The sequence below is a fragment of the Lepidochelys olivacea genome (genome assembly GCF_965140295.1).
Source record: "Lepidochelys olivacea isolate rLepOli2 genome assembly, chromosome: 8".
NCBI lineage: Eukaryota > Metazoa > Chordata > Testudines > Cheloniidae > Lepidochelys > Lepidochelys olivacea.
Window position 1 is genome coordinate 90,592,191 of NC_140418.1, and position 24,097 is coordinate 90,616,287.

General features: G+C 40.6%; 1 protein-coding gene across 1 annotated transcript in view; it reads right to left on the reverse strand.

Annotated features, from left to right (window-relative positions):
* ROR1 (receptor tyrosine kinase like orphan receptor 1) overlaps positions 1-24,097 on the reverse strand; it is a 249,094-nt gene that overhangs the window by 45,924 nt on the left and 179,073 nt on the right. Inside the window, exons 3-4 of the mRNA XM_084635768.1 lie at positions 15,374-15,661; positions 13,402-13,432 (exon numbers count right to left, since the gene is read on the reverse strand). Coding sequence (XP_084491894.1) covers positions 13,402-13,432; positions 15,374-15,661 — 319 coding nt within the window. The remainder of the gene's footprint in view (positions 1-13,401; positions 13,433-15,373; positions 15,662-24,097) is intronic.

Genomic DNA, 24,097 nt, shown 5'->3' on the forward strand with positions numbered 1-24,097 from the left:
ACCCAGTGCACTAAATATGAACACATTAGCACCCTGTGATGGGGTGCATTCCCCACACTGGACCTGAGAAAGTTGAATTAGGCCAAGCAGGCCCAATTATCCATTTAAGCTGCGAACAGGGGAGATTTAGGATATGTCTACACTACCTGCCAGATTGGCGGGCAGCGACTGATCCAGCGGGGGGGGGGGGGGTCGATTTATCGTGTCTAGTCTAGACGCGATAAATCGACGCCCGAGCGCTCTCCCATCGACTCCTGTACTCCACCGCCGCAAGAGGTGCAGGTGGAGTCAATGGGGGAGCAGCAGCAGTCGACTCACCACGGTGAAGACACCATGGTATGTTGATCTAAGTACATCGACTTCAGCTACGTTAGTCACGGAGCTGAAGTTGCGTAACTTAGATTGATCCCCTCCCTAGTGTAGACCAGGGCTTAGGCTGTGAGGAGGCTGCTAATTAAAAGGAAGATCACCTATGAGGGAACAGGCTGGGATTCCATAAAGTTAGGAGGCTGGCAACAGTAATTAGGCCACCGGGAGGAGGTCTGCCATCTCTCTCCCCAAGGTAAGGGAGAAGGAAGTGGGGGAAAGGAATCCCTGAGAAAGAGTTTACCTAGCAGGCCTAAGAGAGAGGGGTCTGACTAGGAAGGCTAGAGAAAGAAAAGCTTAGAGAAGCACAACAGGAAGTACTCCAGGGGAAAGAACAATTAGGTAGATGTAGCTACAGACCTGAATGCCTCACTAAAGGGCCCTGGACTGGATCTCAGAGTAGAGGGCAGGCCTGGGTTCCCCTACTATCCACTACAGAGTGCTATGGCATAGGGCAGTGAATGGAGACAACTGCCCGAGTCAATACAGGAGTGACATAGTCAGGGCAGCGGATTTAAGGACTGCTGGAGGCTGCTAGTGGAGAGAGACTTTGAAAGACACCCCGGGAAGGCAAATCACAGTGTGACCTGGCTGGAGGGCTTGGTCACAAAGCAGCTATGCTGTGACTCTATGGACAGAAGGAAAACTGCAACGGTGGCAAAGAAGAAAGGGGGCTCTGAACTGGGTGGAGCTAATCCCCAGAATCACCAGAAAGAGGCACCACCCTGTGGAGAGTAGAGCACCTCATGACAGACCTCAGATGAAAACATTTGACTGTTGTAGCAGAGAATTTTCTCTGAATTGCAGGCACAATTTACACTGAAAATACCCCCATGTTTTAAAAGGGATCTGCAGGGTTTTAGCAGAGTGACCCTCACTAAAACCAATGGAGATGCATGGTTACAGGTGCCATGAAACACAATAAGAATGCACTTGTTATAATACCAAAGAATGTTTTCCTAAGTACAGTATTATACTTACTGGGGGAGTTTCATATAATGTAGTTTGCTCCGAAAGGCCAAAGGACATGCCTCTGTCCAAAATGTGCACAGCTGAGGCATAGGCTATTACACTCCTGTGCATGCTGGGTGGTGGAGGGGAAGGAGGGCTGGAGAAGGAATTTCATGTGGAGTTGGAAGAACAAACCAAACGGAAAGGTGAGGAAGTGGCATACCGAAGAAATGTGCACCAGCGCAAACACATTCCCAACTGTGCGAGTTCAGCTATCTCCTGGGAAAGTTCAATTTACATGGCTGGGACTCTCACAGCAAGTAACATTGGCTCGCTGAGACATTGGCAGGGCCGTGGTATTATTATTTTTACTAGGATGAAGTAATGTATTAGAATAGAACATGGTTTCTCTCAGCATCAGGCATTCAGTCTTCGTTTTCACGCCACTTTATTTTATTGCACAAATATATTTTATTGGCCTCTGCCAAGAATACTCCACCTTCCACTTGTAGCTGAGATCCCATATGTCTTACATACAGGCTACTATATCACAGTGCATTAAGGCTGTAAAAGATCTGGCTCTAAAATGCCAAGCTTCAATCCCCCTTCAAGTCTTCACTGTCACGGAGAAACAGTGACTATAGATACATTTTCAGCAACAATATTTTGTATGTCTAGAATTGGATAATCCTCATCAGCTGATGATCTGTGCGATGTCACCTTGATTCACAGCCCAAGTGAAGAGGGGCACTAATGGCAGATGTTTGGGAAGTACTAGTTTTGGGAAGCCTGACAAACATCAGAATGAGGAGGTCAGTTGAAGCTAATCTGTTGCCTCTTGCACATGATTGAAGTTTGATTCTTTATCAGTATTCTTTCTTCTATAAAGAGTAGCTTCTGTAGTCAACACAGATGATTCTATCTGCTTCTCTTTGAAATGCATGATGAAGTACATAGTTGGCCAAGCCCCACCTGGATGCCAGCCAGTGGTTATGCATTTTCTTGTTGAAGAAAGCCATGCTGACATCCAAACACAGAAAGCCACTGTGTAAAAGCAAAGATACTGCAGATGTGTTTAACTAAACAAACACTGATCATTAGAAAATAGGGATGGGGAGACCATATGGAGCTTGTGGTTTCTGTGGTTCACAAAACAAGTTGGAGATTAAGACGCAATTCCTTCTTTGATTACAGCTCATACCTATTTTTCCAAGGCACTTAAATTTAAAAACAATTGTTTTGCTAATGTGGAGCCTATGCTATAAATTAAGGATAGGAGAACCCCTCAATAGCTAAGCGAACACAAGAAGGTGCCCTATGCATGATATACACACTTGACTTAATTTTTGGAGGTGCCCTTGTGTCTTTTCAGTGCATTGCAGTTCCAAGAGTTGGTTAATAATATAGATAAACTGGACTGTTTTCTTCTTCAAAATATAAAACTGTGTGTGACCTACACCTACAAAATATGTGTAAGTGGCACCACATCATTAATGCAATGTTAGCAGGATGATGAAATCAAAATTCCACTTTGGAAAGTTAAAATGTGCAGTCATAGCAGGATAACAGGCCTTTCTTTAGCTGTGCTTGGCATGCAACTGTAGAAAAAGTTTCCAAGGAATAGGCAGTCTGTGATTTTTGTACAGTTTGCAGAGCTTCTGCACAAAACACATACAATGTTTTTTAAGCTTCCTTAAAATGAACCTCTTCACGATCAGGTAAATGCATGCATGTTTAATCTTAATTGGTTTTTAAGTTTGATCTGATTTTAAATGAAAATGTTTTTTCCATGCTGAAATTGTCAGCACCATTAGTTCCTGACTGAATTTCATTCTGCACAGAAACTGTTGGTTTGAAAATGGAGTTCCCGTCCCGAGCCAACTTACATTCTTGAAATGACAGAGGTTGAAACAGAAGCATGGTTACTAGGTGAAAGGGCTCATTACAATGGGCCTGATTCTCCTCTCACATCAGTTTTACACCCATGAACTCCACTGGGGTAGATCTGCTCTCAGTTACACCAGCGTAAATGTGTTACATCTCTTTTGCCTTCATAAGTTACTCCTGATTCATCCTGGAGTGAGCAAATACATAATCAGAACCAGTGTAAAAAGATCACTCCAACTAATGGAAATCATGAGAGGTGACAACAGGGGGCAAAACCACCTGACAAGGGAGGTGGCAGGGGATTCAACTACTTTCCAGGGCTGAAGCATAGGCGCCAACTCTGTGGGTGCTGCAGGGCTGGAGCACCCACGGAAAAAAAAATAGAGGGTGCTCAGCACCGATTGGGACGACCAGCTGTTGGCAGCCAGGGATCAACTGTTTTGTGGCAGATGAGCTGTTTCCTACGGGTAGCCTGCACGCAGCTGCGATCAGCTGTTTGGCGGGCAGGCTCAGATCAGATGTTTCCCACCTCCCTGCTCTGGCAGGGGCTGAGTGAGTCTCACACACACAAAAAAAGCCTGAAGGTTAGGCATGGGCGGGACTGCGGGGCTATCATCAGCAGCACAGCCAGCCCTTGCTCACCTAGGGCCACCCCACACCTCTTGGGCTGATGGCCATGGCACCCACGTGTATGGTTGCTCCCTGCCATCCAGGCTTGACTCCGGCCATAGCAGGCATCAGGTGACCCAAGGGAGCCCAGCTAGGCTAGGGCTGGGTGCACTGGTGGATTAGGGGGAGGAGAAGCCCTGGAGCCACACTGTGGGGGGAGGGAGGAGAAGCCCCGGCAAGAGCCGCACTGGGGGGAGTGGGAGGGAGGAGAAGTCCCGGACCCTGGCAGGAACCGCACTGGGGGTGGGGAGTGGAAGGAGAAGCCCCGGGCCCCGGTAGGAGCCGTGGTGCAGGGGGAGGGGGAAAAGCCCTGGACCCTGGCAGAACATGTGGGGCTGAAGTCCCTGGCTCAGGAGCCCCAGCTACCCTAGTGACAGAAGCTGCAGGGCTGAAGCCCCAACCCCATTGGCCTGAGCCCCTCTCTCTCCCATCCCCCCTGCGGAGCTGGCTCTCGCTCTCTGGCTGTGCAGAAATTCAGCCCAAATCTACCCACATTGGTATCTCCATTTCCCGCATCATCATACAGCCATGAATGGATTTAGCCTTGGAGGCAGGGTCACCATTAGCCCCATTTGGCAGGTGGGATCTAGGGCACATAGAGGTGAAGTGACTTTCCCAAGGCTAAGCAGGGAGTCTGTGGCAGAGCAGAGAATCATACCCAGAACACCTGAGCATGAGCCTGGGTATTAACCACTAGGCAACTTTCCCACCCAAGGAGGGGGAACCTCCTCTGTCACTTTGAGTGGGTGGGTGGGTGGGAGCAGGCACTAGACAGAGCCACCAGGAGGTGAGGAGCAGAGGGATGGGAAAAGGGACATGGGTGGGAAGCAAGAAGGGGGAATCATCAGGAATGGGAGCAAGAACTTAGAGAAGAAACAAGAGAAAGGGAAAGGGGCAGGGAGAGTGAAAGGAAGGGAGAGGAGAAAGGGGCAGGGAGAGGAGAAAGACTCTCCACTGCTTATCCCTCCCATCCACCTTCTTCCCACAGCCATCAATGGCCTCTGCTCCCAAACAGGCCCTAAGTGGTGTGAAGCCCAGAGCAAACATAATGTCTTTACACTGGGATATTAGTGAAGACAGCTTGTAGCTGAGTGTAATGATTTTAATACATTGTAATTCATGATAATGTAATGATATATTTCACTACTATTTTAATAATGATTACATTATTAAGTTGCCAATGATAGACACACATTTAATAGAAGAAGAGTATAAATATGCTGAACACTGCCAGTTTTTTTGGGGGGGGGGCTGAGCCCCCCCCCAAACACACACACCTCGCCTTCAAGGCAGGAGAGGGCAGAAAGGCATGAGCAGTGGGCAGGAGATGCTCAGGGGGAGGACCTAAGGGGAGGGGGGTAAAGCGGGGCCAGGAAGAGGTGGAGTTGGGCAGAGTGGGGGTGGGGCCTTGGGGAAGGGGGGTGGAGCCGGGATGGGGCACCCACAGGCAAAACCAAAAGTCAGCACCTATGGGCTGAAGTATCTTACATATTTTAAATCCTCTTATCTCCTGGAATCTGCTGTGCCATGTCTCCAACGTCTGCTGCTGTACTGAGCTGTTCTGTCTCTTCCCTGTCTGCTACTCTTATCACAGCAGCAGCCTAATAGCCCAAAGATTAAGTGAGTGGCACAGTTCAGAGACGCTTAAAAGAACAGACAACTGAATATGCCATGGAAACTAAAGAGAAATTTCAAGAAGTGTTGTAATAATTCGTTTCTGTAAAGCATACTTACACCCACAATCCTGGGAGCAGAATTGTGGCTTAGAGCCTCTTTACTTGGCTGAGAATTTATCCAAACGTGTCTGTCCCAAAAACAAATGTGAGACACAGCAGCTCTGTGCAATTAGCAGGTTTTAGGCTCTTTTAGGACATAGCCTTCAGTGTGCTGGAGTGGGAGGTGCTGAATGATCCTAATTCCAACTGACTTTAAAACACTTCCCCAGGAACAGTGACAGCAATGGTGGCTTAGTTACTCTGATATTGGGGGACGAGCATGGGATAAAATAGAATGAAGTTGTTCTTGATTGCACATGCGTGCACACAGTTGTCAGTCTCTCTCACATTGTCCCATAGGGCCTGCTCCTTTTCCCACCAAATCTAAGCTCTCAAGCTTTTCAGTTAAAAAAAGAAAATTTAAGAAACAGAACAAATGTCAAGTAGAAAAATAATTAGGGCTCTCAAGCGATTAAAAAAATTAATTGCAATTAATCGCAATGTTAAACAATAATAGAATACCATTTATTTAAATATTTTTGGATGTTTTCTACATTTTCAAATATTGATTTCAATTATAACACAGAATACAAAGTGTACAGTGCTCACTTTATATTTATTACAAATATTTGCACTGTAAAAAACAAAACAAATAGTATTTTTCAATTCACCTAATACAAGTACTTAGTGCAATCTATTAATCATGAAAGTTGAATTTATAAATGTAGAATTATGTACACAAAAATAACTGCACTCAAAAATAATACAATATAAAACTTAAGAGCCTACAAGTCCACTCAGTCCTACTTCTTGTTCAGCTAATAGCTCAGACAAACAAGTTTGTTTACATTTGCAGGAGATAATGCTGCCTGCTTCTTGTTCATAATGTCACCCGAAAGTGACAACTGGTGTTCGCTTGGCACTGTTGAAGCTGGTGTCGCAAGATATTTACATGTCAGATGCGCGAAAGATTCATATGTCCCTTCATGCTTCAACCACCATTCCAGAGGACATGTGTCCATGCTGATGACGGGTTCTGCTCAATAACAATCCAAAGCAGTGCAGACCAATGCATATTCATTTTCATCACTGAGTCACATGCCACCAGCAGAAGGTTGATTTTCTTTTTTGGTGCTTCAGGTTCTCTAGTTTCCACATCAGAGTGTTGCTCTTTTAAGACTTCTGAAAGTGTGCTCTACACCTCATCCTTCTCAGATTTTGGAAGGCACTTCAGATTCTTAAACCTTGGGTTGAGTGCTGTAGCTATCTTTAGAAATCACACATTGGTACCTTCTTTGCATTTTGTCAAATCTGCAGTGAAAGTGTTCTTAAAATGAGCAACATGTGCTGAGTCATCATCATGAAATATATGGCAGAATGCAGGTAAAATTGAGCCAGAGACATATCATTCTCCACCAAGGAGTTCAGTCACAAATTTAATTAACATATTTTTTTAAACAAATGTCATCAGCATGGAAACATGTCCTCTGGAATGGTAGCCAAAGCATGAAGAGGCACATAAATGTTTAGCATATATGGCACGTAAATACCTTGCAATGCTGGCTACAAAAGTCCTATGTGAACGCCTGTTCTCACTTTCTGGTGACACTGTTAATAAGAAGTGGGCAGCATTATCTCTTAGCGATTGGCTGAACGAGAAGTAGGACTGAGTGGACTTGCAGGCTCTAAAGTTTTGCACTGTTTTTGAGTGCAGTTATGTAACAAAAAAAATCCACATTTGTAGGTTGCACTTTCACGATAAAGAGATTGCACTACAGTACTTGTATGAGGTGAACTGAAAAATAGTTTCTTTTGTTTATAATTTTTACAGTGCAAATATTTGTAATAAAACATAATAATATAAAATGAACAGTGTACACTTTGCATTATATGTTGTAATTGAAATCAATATACTTGAAAATGTAGAAAAACATCCAAAAAGTTTAATACATTTCAATGGGTATTTTATTGTTTAACAGCGCAATTAAAACTGCGATTTATTTTTGAGTTAATAGCGTGAGTTAACTGCGATTAATCAACAGCCCTAAAATTTGTTAATCTGTATGGTTTTATATTATATTCTTCATTAACTCAGTAGAAAAAGAACTGTACAAAAGTTGGCTTGCTGGTTTGCTTGAACAATTTTCCCACTAGAAGTCAGAATGGATGGCTTAGTTCTCTAAACCAGTGGTTCTCAACCAGAGGTCCAGCCCCCGCTGGGGGCTGCAAGCAGGTTTCAAGGGGTCCACTAAGCAGGGCCAACATTAGACTTGCTGAGCCCTGCCGCCCGAGGCTGAAGCTGAAGCCTCAGCAATTTAGCTTCGTGGGATCCCTTGTGGTGTGGGGCCCTGGGCAATTTTCTGCTTGCTTCCCCCTTAATGCTTGTCCTGGATTTTATATGCAGAAAAACAGTTGTCACATAGCTGGGACATGGAGTTTTTATAGCATGTTGGGGGAGGCCTCAGAAAGAAAAAGGTTGAGAACCCCTGCTCTAAAACCAGAGGACCAGCTCATACTTCCCATTAAACTAGTGGGAGTTCATTAATTGACATCACTGGAAAAATGCTCCAGCTTCAAACTATTTAGATTCCTTGGTACCACAGGCTGAAAGTAGAATAGGGCTGACTAGCCCTTTCACCGTTCTTAGGAAGATCAAGTCCCATGCAGTTTGTCATATGTAGGCATTTCAGAGGGGTCTTTAACAACTGACGTCCTGTCTGCTCTGTTTGTACCTTAACGATCCTTTGGCCCTTTTTAAAAAAATTATTTTGAGTAGGCATTTCTTCAGGAGTCCACTTACATCCACTGTTGTGTAGACAGAATTGCTTACCTCCAGCACCAAAGATGGCTGCATTTCAGTGGCTGCATGTATATCACTTGCAAAGTACCTTCATTCAAAATGAAAGATACTATGTAAACTCTAAAATAATACTTGATTTGTAAAGAAGGGACCTTCATTTTAAACTCTTTAAAATACAAGTTTCGTTTGCAAACCAGGGTATACACAGTAGATAACCACAGCATGCAGGAATGTATCCTTAGAACATCACAAATAAAAAGAGCATTAAACTGTGTTAAAATAAGAGACGACGTGAAAGAAAGGACTGTCAGTGCCGTAGCACAGAAGTACCATGGTTTCTTGGATTGCTTATAACCTGCAGTGGTATGCTCTTGTTGGGGTTTCTTTTATTTATTTGCTTTTTAACTTAATGAATGATTACAGGCATTTGGCAGTAGTGTAAGTGGAAATGCAATTTGTTCATGTAAGCAGAGAGAATAACAATGTAAAGCATACATGAATGGTCAAGACATCTATTACTGCTGCCATCTTTTACAGAAGAGCTTTCTAGCTCCCTTTTAAAAAAATCTTATGCAAGAGCTAGGCCATCTTTTTTTGGTACCACATCACTGCAGAGTTATGCACCTATATATTATGTGAAGAAAGAGTGCTGAGCATGTGGCTTTTAAATATTGCTCTCAAAAGAAATACATGAATGACCAGGCATTTGTGGAAGATAAATAAAGACAACTGGGGAAAACATGCCCACTAAAGCACATCACTATCCTCAATCTATTTTGTTACCAGTGCAGCTTCTGTTATTGTAGGTGAGAGGAGACACACAATTAGATCAGACTGAACTGTTGTTGAATTAATATCTTTCATGTATACAGCACTCTTCATCCAGAAGGATCCCAAAATACTTTACAAATTTAAATGTTGATTCACAGAGACAATCACCGCTAAATACTGGTCATCAGTGCACAGCAACACTACACAACAGTTTTGGACAGCCAGGGAAGAAGAATATAATCTTACTGCCATTTCTATGGGGATCTTAGGTTAGCTGAATGCACTTACCCAAACTGAATTTGGCCAGAACATCAGGACTAATTCCTGCCATGTGATCTATATGGTCCAAGCAGCCAGGACCTCAGTTCTGGGTCCCATCCGGAAGAAAGAACCTCCAGTAGCAAGGTAATACACTTCCTAGTATCACATTAACTCACAGGGAAGCAGACCATCGACCAAATCACAGTTCTGAGTCAGACTGAGTCGGGCTGAATTTTCTGGCCAGTCACAGATGGAAGTAGGCATTACTCACACTCATGACTATCTGGGCATCCAATAGCAGTGAAGTTTCCAAAAGAACCTCACGATTGTGAGCTAATTTAATAATCTGAGGGCAGATGCAATCAATGGAAAAGGATGTTACACAGAAGAGACAGGCTCCAGAACTTATTTGTCTTTGAAGAAGGTGTCAACCAAAATATCAGGTTTCAGAGTAGCAGCCGTGTCAGTCTGTATTCGCAAAAAGAAAAGGAGTACTTGTGGCACCTTAGAGACTAGCCAATTTATTTGAGCATAAGCTTTCGTGAGCTACAGCTCACTTCATGCATCCGATGAAGTGAGCTGTAGCTCACGAAAGCTTATGCTCAAATAAATTGGTTAGTCTCTAAGGTGCCACAAGTACTCCTTTTCTTTTAACCAAAATATCAGACACTCCAGGACAATTTTTGTTTCTACACAGACAAACATGCCACCATGAGATTTATCTTACTGAACAAAATGCTCAGTGTTCCTGTACAGGAGATTTGCACTGTGTTCTTTAACTCTGCAGATCACAGATTCAGGCAAGAGACATGGCACTTTACTTATACACTGTGCTTTTACTTTTAAAACTGGATCTTCCCTACTGAGGAGCTAGCATTTTGGTTTAATTCAAATTTTAATCAGACTGGTTTAGTTGCTTGGTTGCGATGAGAGGAACATGTTTGAATATATTAAACAATTTTCTAGAAAAACATGTTTGGAAAAATAATAAGAAAAACAATGTTGATTTCATTTTTGGGGTCTACTATCCCTCTCTTTTTCCTTAATTTTTCCCCTCACACTAAGTTTTCCCTAGTTATCGAGTTAATACTCTTGGAACCAAACTTTGCTGTCATTCACATAAATGTGCACTCATGTAATTGGCAGCAAAATTGTCCCACTGAGTTCAGGAACCCTTGTCGAGGTTATTCTAGTTTAGTATGGATTATCAGTTTACCATTCCTTTTTCATAAGCGTCTTCCCTGATTGGCCCCCCACCCCCTATAAATATACTATATAGTTAAATTCGGTGTAGCACACATTTTTTACAGTCAAAGCACATTATATTTACTCTTCATATTTCATATTTTCCGCAATGTGTATTACAGCATAATCCCCTTTAGGAGTCAATCTACACTTTTCTGATAAAAACCCAGCTATTGGAAATAAAGTCTCACTTTAATTTCCTCTTTTTAACACTTTTGTATTTGTACACATGCAAAATAATGGGTCATGTGTGCTGAAAATTAAATGAAATAATTATTAAGGAGAAAACAATAAAATTTTCACTTCCTAAATTAGTGCCCGATGTAATGTACTTTGGAGTTAGTGACTATCCTTCCATAGACTTCAATGGGTTTTGGATTAGTCCCTTAAACTCAGAAAGCACTCGCTGAAATCTGTTGGAACACTCCCATTTATTTCAGTGTGATTAAATCAGGGCCTTAGCTTGCTGCACATAGAAACTGCCCATGCCACCCTGTGCCAGCAATGCCCCTCTGCCATGTACATTGGCCAAACTAGACAGTCTCTATGTAAAAGAATAAATGGACACAAATCAGACGTCAAGAATTATAACATTCAAAAACCAGTCGGAGAACACGTCAATTTCTTTGGTCCCTCGATTACAGACCTAAGAGTGGTAATTCTTCAACAAAAAAACTTCAAAACCAGACTCCAATGAGAGACTGCTGAATTGGAATTAATTTGCAAACTGGATACAATTAACTTAGGCTTGAATAAAGACTGAGAGTGGATGGGTCATTACACAAAGTAAAACTATTTCCCCATATTTATTCCCCAACCCCCACTGTTCTTCAGACGGTTCCTGTCAACTGCTGGAAATGGCCCACCTTGATTATCACTACAAAAGGCTCCCCCCGCCCCGCTCTCCTGCTGGTAATAGCTCACCTTAGCTGATCACTCACCTTACAGTGTATATGGTAACACCCATTGTTTCGTGTTCTCTGTGTATATAAATCTCCCCACTGTATTCTCCACTGCATGTATCCGATGAAGTGAGCTGTAGCTCACGAAAACTTATGTTCAAATAAATCTTTTAGTCTCTAAGGAGCCACAAGTCCTCCTTTTCTTTTTGTGGATACAGACTAACACGGCTGCTACTCCGAAACCATAAAGAGAGAGGCTGGAAGAAGTCCAAATATAGATTTCACTTAAAATTCTGAATGAAAGAGAGTGAAAAGCTAGTCTTTCTTCCTCTTATCTCTTTGCTCCACCTCTGCTTTCTTGCACGTTTTCGTCACCAGACAGTGACACCCAGTTTAACTCACTCAAACCACAAAACCTCTTTTCAATAGAAGTCCAACACAAAAGTACAGAAGATGGTGTCTTTGCACGTCACTAATCAAGTTTCCTGAACTGCAGAGGAACACAACCTTACCCAGCACTGGGATTTAAGGGGCAGTTAACAGTACTTTCCTCGAGGTTAGAAAGCTACAAAAGTAGTCTAAGTGGAAACAAAAATCTCTCCCTTCCTAAACAAACCAACGTGCTTTTATTTAAATTACTTTCAGAAAGAGGGACAAAGACACATTTTGTGATATTCCATTAGAGGGCATCATAGCATGTCATTTTGCGGTTGCAGGCTTCCTTTCCCTAGATTGCAACAACCACATTTATTCTCTGCAATATGCCCAAAGTTACCTGATCATCTTTATACATTGAATATTCACCAGCTTCAAGATTTCACACACCTATAAATGTATTTAGTGGTTTAGTGTATTTGTTTTGGTTACTCTTACATTTGTTTTTTAACCCATGCAGCTTCTTCAATGTCACAATAGGTCAGGTTTCAGCTTTATTCCCCCTGTGCACGCAGGTAATAAACTGAACACATAATACAGTGCCAGCAACTTGACTTCAAACTGTAGAACAGTTGAAGATACTTTTTAAAAAAAGAAAAAGTTAGGGTAATAATACAAGATCAGCAATTTGCATCTTTTATCCTGTAACTGGATCCATGTGGGAGGATCCTTATGCCAGTGAGAACTACTGAAGTCAATGGCACTGCCTACAGATGAGGGTACATCTGTGTGAAAAAACACCCCTCTGAGCAATGCAAGTTTCAGTGCTGTAAAGTGGCAGTGTAGACAGTGCACCAGCGCTGGTAGCTATTCCCCTCGTGGTGCCACGACTACGCAGCCATGTTGGTAGTGAAGACATACCCTAAGTTCTAGTATGTAATGTTGCCATGACATAATGAAACACCACTTCCAAGTGCACATTTCATGCGTAGCACCTGCTCCAGTGAACACTTCTAATAGGCATAGTGCTTACTACCATCAGTCCCTCTAGTATCAGTATGACTACTCGCGGTAGTAAGAACTACGCCCAGTAGCAACTGTTTGCAAGATTGAGCTCTAACACATAGTAGGGCCATATTCTACCCATATACCATGCTCGTTATGCCAACTGAAGTCCATGGGACTTCTGCGAGAACACTAAGCATATCATGCGGTCCAAAGCATTTATAAAAGAAAATAATGTTGAAAATTAAAATAGTCTGGTGTAAGAAATAGGAATCAGTACCATACTGGAAAAATGTACCCACGGAATAGATCATACAGTTATCCTAAATTACTATATATTATCTGAATTTAAGCAGAATGTATAACTGCTTCTATGATAGAAAATGGTGAGTTAATGTTTGACTGCTCAAATCCAGAATTAATAAACCAGTATCATAGACATGAAACAACTTACGATGATCCCGGACTTGCTGTTGGTGGGGGACCTGGTGAAATGACACAATAAAAACAGCAGATATTAGTTATGAAGGGATAACTGACACACAGTTTTAGCAAACCTTCTTAAAGATGAAAGCAATGGTATATCACATGGAATGTGGTTTATTTATTTTAGCAGACCATTCTCAGTTTCCAAAAGCAGAAGACAAAACTGTATCATACACCAGAAGTTGTCTAACAAATTGTCACAGTTCAGGGAAACTGCACTTCTATTCCCGCTCTGTGGTCCCTCAAGAAAGCACACTCTAGGCTCCCGGATCCTCAGCCATGACTTCTCTTGGGCGAAAACCTGCATCTCTCTCCCTCCTGACCAGAGTTCCCTGTCTACATTGTTATAGCCCCAGCAAGCTAGACTGCCTGAACAGGCCAGCATCTCTGCTTTGCTGTCTCTCCAAAGGCTATACATAGCTATAATTGCCAGCAATCACAAGTTACCACAAAGCTCTTTTTAAGAAAGCATATTTATTATTAAGGTGAAGCATTACAGAGAAAACACATTACAAACAATAAAAGAATATACATGCACACTAAAAAGCTTACAGAAGGTCACCCCAACTCCAGCCTTGGACTCTGGTTGGTGTCAGTCCTTCAAAATGCACAACTGGGTTTTCCCCAGAGTCACAGGTTCATAACTGTCTCAGAGTCAGAACCACCATGAATAGTTCAATCTTTCCTTAATACAGTTTTGGCATTTGATCTTAGCCTCATGTAATCACAGATAATCAGCAGATAATGGCCCCCTTTTCAGGGCATAGCTTCACCTCTCCCTAGACATTCCCCAGGAAATCCATTTAACACTTTTGTTCCAAAAGTCCATACTTGTGTAGCACACTGTTCAATACAGTCCTTTCAGTCCCCAGGTCTTATATCTCACCCTCACTACCATAAGAGGAGACGCAGACAGCTGCATGGAAGCAACTCCTGTCTGGGAGTGTGCGAGCTGCTTGAACACACGAGCGTGACCAGGGACAGCTGTCAGTGAGTCTGGTGCCCATCTCAGTCTGCAGGACTAGGGGCGGTACAGCTATGCCAAAGGAGCTGCTGGTGTGGGGTGCTGGCTCCTGGGAGTGGTGGCCTGACATGCTGCTCCTTTCCCCGCTGCGGTTCCCTGTAGGGCCCTGCACCTCCGTGGACACAGATTTATATCCGCGGATACAAATGTGTATCCATGCAGGACTCTATGCACTTGCAACACCTAGAAACTATAACTGGATGAACAGTGCATCATTTTTTCATGTGACTATTCTTTTGAATTTTTAAAAAAAATCTCTTTAGGTTTGATTCAAGTCCACTAAGTCAATGGATAGATTCCCATTGATTTCAACAGGCTTTGGATCAGGGCCTTTGACTGTTTTCACACCCCTTTTTGTGTTTGCTTCCTGCAAATATTCTAGCAATTGAGTTCACTGGTGGGAATGCTCACTGAATCAGCAAATTTTAATCAGTGTTGCGTAATATTTCAAATTGATATTATTAAGTATTTGCTCCAAAAATCTGATTATGAGATTTAGTCTGCTCCTGTCAGAAAACAGAAACATACCAGGTGTCTGTTATTACCAGAGTGCTCTGTAAAAGTGAGAATTCTATGTATTTGTCCAAACAAAATAGCCTGACTTTCAAATACTGCATCCTCAGAAGCAACTATTTGTGAATTATCTAAAAGACAAGAATTATTCACAGACATTATTCAGTGAAAATTTTTGAACCCCCCCCAGTAAATTTGAGGAAAATCTGGATAATTTATGAATTTTTTTAAAAATTAATCAAATAAGTTATTCATACATATTATTTGCCTAGTTCTTCAAATGAGTAATTGGGGCTCTGTGTAACGTTTTCAGCTAACAGGACTGTTGTGTCCAGAGTTGTTCACCTGGCAATTTTCATAAGCAATTGTTTAACAAGAAAGTTTGAAGAGAGAGAAATCTTACCAAATTTCACAAACAACACGCCGGTTGTGGAAACAGTCTTCCTGCCATTAGTAGCAACACACTGAAAGTAGCCAGTATCCGTAGTGTCAAGGTTTCTTATTCGTAATCGAGACCCATAGGTTGTTGCACGAAAAGATATCCTCCTGGGTTCTTGAACAACTGGGGCATCATTTTTCAACCAACGCACAGTTGGAGAAGGATTGCCGGAGACTTTACAATGCAGTTCTGCAGTTTGGCCGAGGGTGGTGGTTATGTTATTCATTGGCTCATCAAGCGTCAAGAAGTAATCTAATAAATACAGGGAAAGATGGTGGACAATGAATTCCAACTTACAGAACAATGTTTTAAAGAAATCTCATTTTTGCCTTATGTAGGCAGACGAGAGAACTGAGTATAAACAAAATCAGACAATGACAAACTTCAGTATTTCTGAGTAGATCGGCCATGCTTTTCACAGCCAGCATTATATCCAGTATAACGTTGTGTAGTAGTAAAAGGAACAAGCTCAGGTGCCTTCACTAGGGACAATGTATCTTATTTAGAGAAGCATACTATACTTCTTGCAACCTTTCTTTTCTCTGCACAGATATGTAGTCAGAAAAATGGGCACTGTGAGCGCTCTCTCTCACCTTTCCCCAGTGTTATATTACTTCACTTCATTCAACATAACAAGCATTGAGTAATTTGTTCATTGCTCCTCATTGCACTTCTTGCCTCACTTCATAGCCTTACAATTATGGGGAGATTTTCAAATAAGATCAGGACCACATTTTCAAGCGCTCAGCACCCACAACTGGAGCCAGATGTTCAAAGGTGCTCAGCACCCAACAGCTCCTAGTGTGACGCTTCTGGACAGATTTTCAAAAGAGCCCAGCGCTCAATATGCTGAACTCTTTTGAAAACTGACCACTTAGTTTGCTGATTAAGTGGATACTTAGCTCTTCTAAAAATCTGGAGCTTTATTCATTAGGATCTAAATATGAAATATGAAATGACCCTAAAAAAGAGCAATTTTAAAATGAGTTGCAGTATAGCATACATTTTAGAGAAAAAATGAGATTTAAACACATCTTCATTAATGTTTGCAAAGCACTTTATAAGTGTTATAATCTTTAAGTGTCCTAAGGAATAAAGGCCAAAATTCAAAATGGGAGAGATGGGGACATATTTTGGTATTTCAGGATATTATCTTGCAAAGACTGTTTAAAAGTCAGGTTTCACTCTGAAGTAGCTCACATGATAGGTGTAATTATAAGATGAAGAGTTCTTTAATTTTCTGGAGATGAGTAATGTTAAATAAAAATTTGGAGACGTTAATCTTTTCTAATCCATTTGTGAACATTGTCTTCTTCTGTCAAGCGGCTGTTTTATCCAGCATCTCTCAGTAAAAATACTACTTCTGGTTAACAGTATTCAAGGTTTAATTAAGTCCTTTCAAATCAGAGACCTAGATGGATTGGGGTATTAGTAATGGGATACACAGCCTTTCAACTCAATGTCACAGGTTCAAAGCCAACTTTGGGCACTAGTGCCCAAAAGGTATTACCATCTGTCGGCTGTCTCAGCAGCTAGGCCAAGGAATGAATGAGACGTAAGACGTATACTTGGGAATAAACCTTTCAGGTCAAGATTGAACTTTTCTGGGTATCTATAGAATGGGCACCACATAAATAACGCATCAGAAATGTCCCCACCAGAATGCTTCAATCTCCTTGTTTGCACTCTAACCCCACTTAATTACAATAAAAAACCCCTTTGATTATCATGTATTAATCTCAGAATTAAAAACCAATGAAAAGGTTGGTAAAGCAGCATATACTGACTACTGGCAAAATGATCTACATGGTTTGTACAACTCCATTAAATACCATCTTTGTCTTTACAGGAATGATGAACACACGTGTCTTAATCTATTATTAATTACTATTATTATTATTAATTTCTATTGTGGTTGCTCAGTCTCATCACCTCAGTCTCCCTGCCCTCTATGCTGCCCCCCTCCCTTCCTTCACCTTTCCATTTAGCTAATACCTTCCTAACTAAACCACATCCAAAAACTGTGGCGCCAATATGACGTTTCAGTCCACATTGTTCACTCCGCTTATGTGTTCCACCTCTTCCCCCTACCCTTAGACTATTTAGGCTGTAAGTTCTTTTGGGTAGAGACTGCCACTGTTTGGACAGCACCTAGCACAATGGATCCCGACTCTTGGTTGGTCCCTAGGCATTATTAATTTTAATAATAAGGAAATCTCCGCACACTCATTGTGCCAATTAGGTGAACTTCTAATGGTTGACAAGAGCTATGCGAGACAACAGTGGATCTGTGTTGTCATGGATATGGTGATCCAAGAACTCCAGTGTAATGAATACAAAGGGGCAGCAATCCCTGTTCCAGCCCACAGGTAAGAGTAGGCACCAAGGTGGGTAACAGACGTGCTTCTCTGCAATTCTGACTCTGGGCTGGGAAGGAGGATTCAGTTCCCCGACTCCCAGTCAGTTCTCTGCACAAGCCTAATATCATATTTAATCATTTTGCATGCCTCTCTGCAGGACTAGAAATACTTTTGACTCACTATCTTACAAAACACAAAAGTGTAATCTACATCAGCTCACACATTCTTGGGTTCTCACTGCAGTCTGCTTTAATAAAATCACATTAATAGTATGAAACTTCTGAATAACCACATTTAATTATCCAATATAACATTTCTATACCATGCTAATCTATACAATTCTTCATTGTATTCAAAGGCAGCGATTCAGCTGCTTATTATACAATACAGTCAGAAAGTGGAATATTAATTTCCTTGTGATCATCTTGCTGACCACACCATAGACAACTAATACCATATACACAATGTTTCTTAAGAAGCAAGGCATGAGATGCCAGGAATGAAGTGAGTGTTGAGTAGATTTCAATAAGCTTGAGAATCAGAGTATAAAAACCAAGGTAGTAGTCATAATTGACAGTGATGTAGTACTGGTTATATGGAGGGTACAGAAAGGTTATCCTGAAGTTATAAATGGAAATAAAAAACGGTGATTTTGGTTTTGAGGAATGTCCAACCCGTTTCTAAGGATTTCTGTTTGTTTTAGTGCTTAGCTTCTTCCCTCCCAAGTATCACACTAACCGTAAAACACAGTTTTAGTAAAGTTTCTAGTAAAGTTTGAACCTTGGAAAGTTTCATGTGATTTGGCATTTCGTAATGACAGTTTTACATAGATTAAAGTAGTTTTATAAGTGAAAATAAAATAAAGGTCTGACAACACTTCCAAAAATCCCACACTGTAGTACCTACTTACTGAGAGAGGTATGGTAAGAAAGATCTTCCACTGGTATATGTCAAAGGTATTATACTATTGAATTTACCCAGATTGGGGAAGTATGAGCTGTGTTCCATTTTCTTTTATTAATCATTATTAAGGATTAGGTCTATCAATTAATCGCAGTTAACTCAAGCAATTAACTCAAAACAATTTAACTCTATTAAAAAAATTAATCGTGATTAATCAAAGTTTTAATCGCACTGTTAAACTATAGTACAATACCAATTTAAATTTATCATCAATATTTTTGGATGTTTTTCTACATTTTCAAATATATTGATTTCAATTACAACAAAGAATACAAAGTATACAGTGCTCGATTTATATTATTTTTATTACAAATATTTGCATTGTAAAAAAGATAAAAGAAATAGTATTTTTCAATTCTTCTCATACATGTACTGTAGTACAATCTCTATCAAGGAAGTGCAATTTACAAATGTAGATTCTTTTGTTATATTACTGCATTTAAAAACAAAACAATATAAAACTTTAGAGCCAACAAGTCCACTCAGTCCTACTTCTTGTTCAATCAATCGTTAAGACAAAGAAGTTTGTTTACAATTACGGGAGATACTGCTGCTGCTTCTTACTTAGAATGTCACCTGAAAGTGAGAGCAGGTGTTCCCATGGCACTTTTGTATTTACGTGCCAGATATACTAAACATTTTTATGCCCCTTCATGCTTTGGCCACCATTCAAGAGGACATGCTTCCATGCTGATGATGCTTGTGAAAAAAATAAGGCATTAATTAAATTTGTGACTGAACTCCTTGGGGAAGAATTGTATGTCCCCTGCTCCATGGTTTTACCCGAATGCTGCCATATATTTTGTGTCTCGGATGATGACACACCATATGTTCTTAAATCAAATAACACTGTAGATTTGACAAAACACAAAGAAGATATCACTACAATATTTCTAAAAATAGCTACAGCACTTGACCCAAAGCTTAAGAATCTGAAGTGCCTTCCAAAATCTAAGAGGGACGAGGTGTGGAGCACACTTTCAGAAGTCTTAAAAGAGCAACACTCCAATGCAGAAACTACAGAACCCGAACAACCAAAAAGAGAAAATCAATCTTCTACTGGTGGCATCTGACTCTGATGATGCAAATGAACGTGCGTCAGTCCACACTGCTTTGGATCATTATCGAGCAGAACCCGTCATCAGCATGGAAGCATGTCCTCTGGAATTCGGGTTGAAGCATGAAGGGGCATACAAATGTTTAACATATCTGGCACATAAATACCAATACCCACTACAACAGTGGCATGCGAACGTCTATTCTCACTTTCAGGGGACATTGTAAATAAGAAGCAGGCAGCATTATCTCCAGTAAATGTAAACAAAATTGTTTGTCTTAGCGATTAGCTGAACAAGTAGTAGGATTGAGTGGACTTGTTGGCTCTAGAGTTTTACACTGTTTTATTTCTGAGTGCAGTTATTTAAAAAAAATACATTTGTAAATTGCACTTTCACAATGAAGAGATTGCACCACAGTACTGGTATGAAGTAAATTGAAAAATACAATTTCTTTTATCTTTTTTACAGTGCAAATATTTGTAATAAAAATAATAATATAAAGTGATCACTGTACACTTTGTATTCTGTGCTGAAATTGAAATCAATATTTGAAAATGTAGAAAACATCCACAAATATTTAAACAAATGGTATTCTATTATTATTTAACAGTGCAATTAAATCACGATTTTTTTTAATCTCACAATTAATTTTTTCAATTGTTTAATAGCCCTAATAAGGAGACTTGTGACTCATAGCATCTATTCTAGACTACTGACTCCCTCCCTACTCCACCCTACAACATTGCTGCATCTATCCCACTCTTTCAATGAGCACTGATCAACTAATATACATAGCTCAATTCCTCTCTTGAATTCAGGCATCTCCCAAACCATCTAGTCTCCCTCTGATCCCCTTTGCACCTCCATCAAAGCGCTACCTAATCTCACCTGTTCTACAAGCAGAGGCCCTTCCTTGGAAGGAGAACCTCCTTCAGTGCTTTTTAGCAGCAGACTGAAAGGTGCTGATGAAATATTATTATGATGGCCAGTGCACAGATGATGACAACACATAGCCATAATGCTATATTGTTATACATTTGTGCATTTCACGGGGCAAACAGCACAATGCCATATTGTGACATGGCTAATTTGATGGTCTTTCCTGTGATGAAGCAGCCCTCTAGATGCTCCAGGTTGAGTGTCATTGCTATATATGAGAAGCTACTAAAAATGAAATTGAATTTTTCTGTGCGAAGTAATTACGGTGAGAACTGAATGGTGTAGCGGCAAAACTGGGAACCTGGAACTCCTGAGTTTTAATCCTGGCTCTGAATGGATGCCTTCTGTGGCCTTGGATGAAGCACTTGAGCTGGGATTTTTTAAGTGGTCTAAGGGAGTTAGACACACAAATCCACTTGAAATTCACATGGGATTTATGCACCTGTCAAGCTCCTTTAAAACAAACAAACAAACAAACAAACAAATAAATTAGCTTTAAGATCTCTGGCTCAATTTCTCTAACTGTAAAGTGGGGATAATAAGCCCTCCCTGCATCACAGACACTATGCAGATGAACTAGATAATGCTTGTAAAGCACTTTGAAACTGAAAAGTGCTGTACTGTGCAAGTACAAAGTATTCTGAGTTAAAGCTCTGCCTTTTCTAGCTTTAACACACAATGAAAGCTTGTCCGTATTTTAGAGTAGCACCCTATAAAACAATTTTTGAAAACATTTTAAGTGAGAGAAGTAGAAGGAAATGGTTTGAAAGTAGAAAATTTCAAAACAACAATTAACCCACCTATAATTTAAAAATATTCTATTTGATTTTTTTAATCTGTAAAAATAATTTGCTGCTGGACATCCAGACCCTGAATGCCGAGTTTCAGCCTACGGAGATTTTTTTTTTTTAAAATGGCTGAGTTACAAACCCTTGAAAAATGCTGACAGATCCTTTACTATAGCAGCACTAGCGGGTGCCCTATAATGAACTTTTAAATGACTTGAGATAATATCTGCAGAGCTTAGCCTGAAATATATTTCTGGTTTTGAGCCTTTGCCAATGCAAACACAACACATCATAAGTCATCTTCATGATTCCAAGAACATAAATTGGAGACACTGCATATAAAATCTAAATATTATGTATCCTTTATATTGAAACGTTGTGCTGTTTTGATGTTATAGAATAATGACAGCTGTGCTCTAAAAGTAACTGTGCAAAGACAAAATATACCACATTATGTGTCATGAAAGGCAAAACGTGCACACGTTGCCACAGTTATGTCTTGACTTGGTTAAATAGGAGACTTTCCCAGTCATAATAAATTCTTATATATTTTACTGCTTTAAGTGGAGCCCAGGTGGCTTTCAAAATAAAAGTTTGCCATTCTGCCCAAGGAATGTTAATCTCCACTGCAATCCCCTAGTTACTCTATTTTAGCTTTCCAAAGTCACATCTTAAAGCAATAACACAGGTGAAGGATTTTGCCTGCCACACTGAGATAGTCTTTTCAATAACACTGTATATGATGTATCTCTCAAAGTCTGATCTTACAGTTCTTCTACAATCAAAACTCCCATTGACTTTAGTAGGAGTTTAGGGCATGATGGGAATGCAGGATTAGGCCCTTTTATGTTCATTTTGTGAGTAGAAAGGTTGTCTGATTTGTCCTTCTCTTTGTGTCTTTTTTTAAGGTTCAGTATGCTGTATCCTAGGGGTAGGATTGTGCACAATGGACAGGTCCATACACCAAGCTGGCTCAGAATTCTGTATACATCATAAAATGTCCCTTTGGAGTTGCTCTCCAAATCCTTCTTCCTGTACTCAAAGAAAGAATGACAGACCAAATTCTAAACTCAGGAGCCTGAAAAAATGTTTAATTCTGGATTTGGAAATTCAAATCTGCATTTAGAATCCTAAAATAGTTACCTGATCAATGACGTCTGAAAACTGGCCCCACATACTAATCATGAAGCTTTATCTTGGTTGTACCATAGAAACTCTAATTTCTTTTTTATAGTGTAGGTTGATGATAAGGAGAAACCAACTATCTCGCTCAGGGCTCAAAAGATGGATTCATCTGCGCATCAATAAAACTTAAACAGAAGAGATCCTATGTCTATACTGGTAAATGCTCGTTCCACTATGGCCATTGGCCATATCATGGGCTGTCAGGAAATCTGCCTCAGTTGAATAGACTTCTTAGCAACAACCCGGAATTCATCACTGGCATTCATTTAGCACTGTGGATTAACCATGTTAGTCTCCTCAGATGCTGCATTTGGATGCAGAGCTATTCCTACCATGATTCTTCTCCAATATCCACATGCATCGGCACTACTACACTTCAGAGCTCATCAGTCCAGACTGGTGGAAATTTCTCCATGAAAACTATGTTAGTCTGACAAGAGACAACAATCTGGAGTCATCCAGTCCGAATGTGTTGGATGGATTTGTTGTTTGTTCCATATGTTCAATAAACTCTTGGTTTAAATTATTCCAGTTATGCTAAGGAAGGAGTCAGCAGGATTTCTCATTGAATTGTGAAAACAGGGGTGAGCGTTCTTCTCAATGGGGAAAAAAATTCTAGCCATTCATTTGTCCATCTGCCTATCTATCATATTTGAAGGGGATCAGCCCAAAGTAGTGGGTATGATCAGCAGAAGCCATGTTTTTTAAGGGGTGGGCGAAAGAGTCCTGGTTGCTCTCTCCGTTGTTTTAAATTAATAAAAGTAGAGCAATGACTATATACAGGAAGGGGTATTGTACTTTTATTATTTTGCAACTCTGCCTGAAACATATCAGAGAGTTAAAGAGGCCCAGAGGACTGAGCTTAAATATTTGATATGAGCTACATGGGGACAGCAGGAAGTTCACTACTGGCTGTGCTTGCCCAGCTTAGTTTTGTTTGTTTAAATAAGGTCCTCAGTAAAGCATGTATGTAACACTGTATGCAGAACACTTTCTAGAGCTTTTCAAAAGCTCTATTGCTTTTCTCCTCCTTCAGATCTTATTTATGGTAGACTGTACCATCTAAGGATCTCTCACCATACTTACAGTTCTTTTGGCTGTGCAGGGCTTTATGACTTTTAGATGCACAGTGTATGTTACAATTGTTGCTCAGAATTAATACAGAATACCACTTCTATATTTATCTAGGGTTTCAGTTTCTTTTTTTAGACAAATGAAAACAAAATGCTATCGTGTAAAAACCCCTTGGGATTGTCAAAGGACGCTGTGGGAGTAAGATGCCCAACTCCCATGGACTTTCTATGGGAGTTGGGCAACTCACTGCCCCTTGTGCCTTTGGAAAGCTCCCACTTAATATGCATTCTGTCTTTCCATCTATAAGTTAACTTTCAGGTT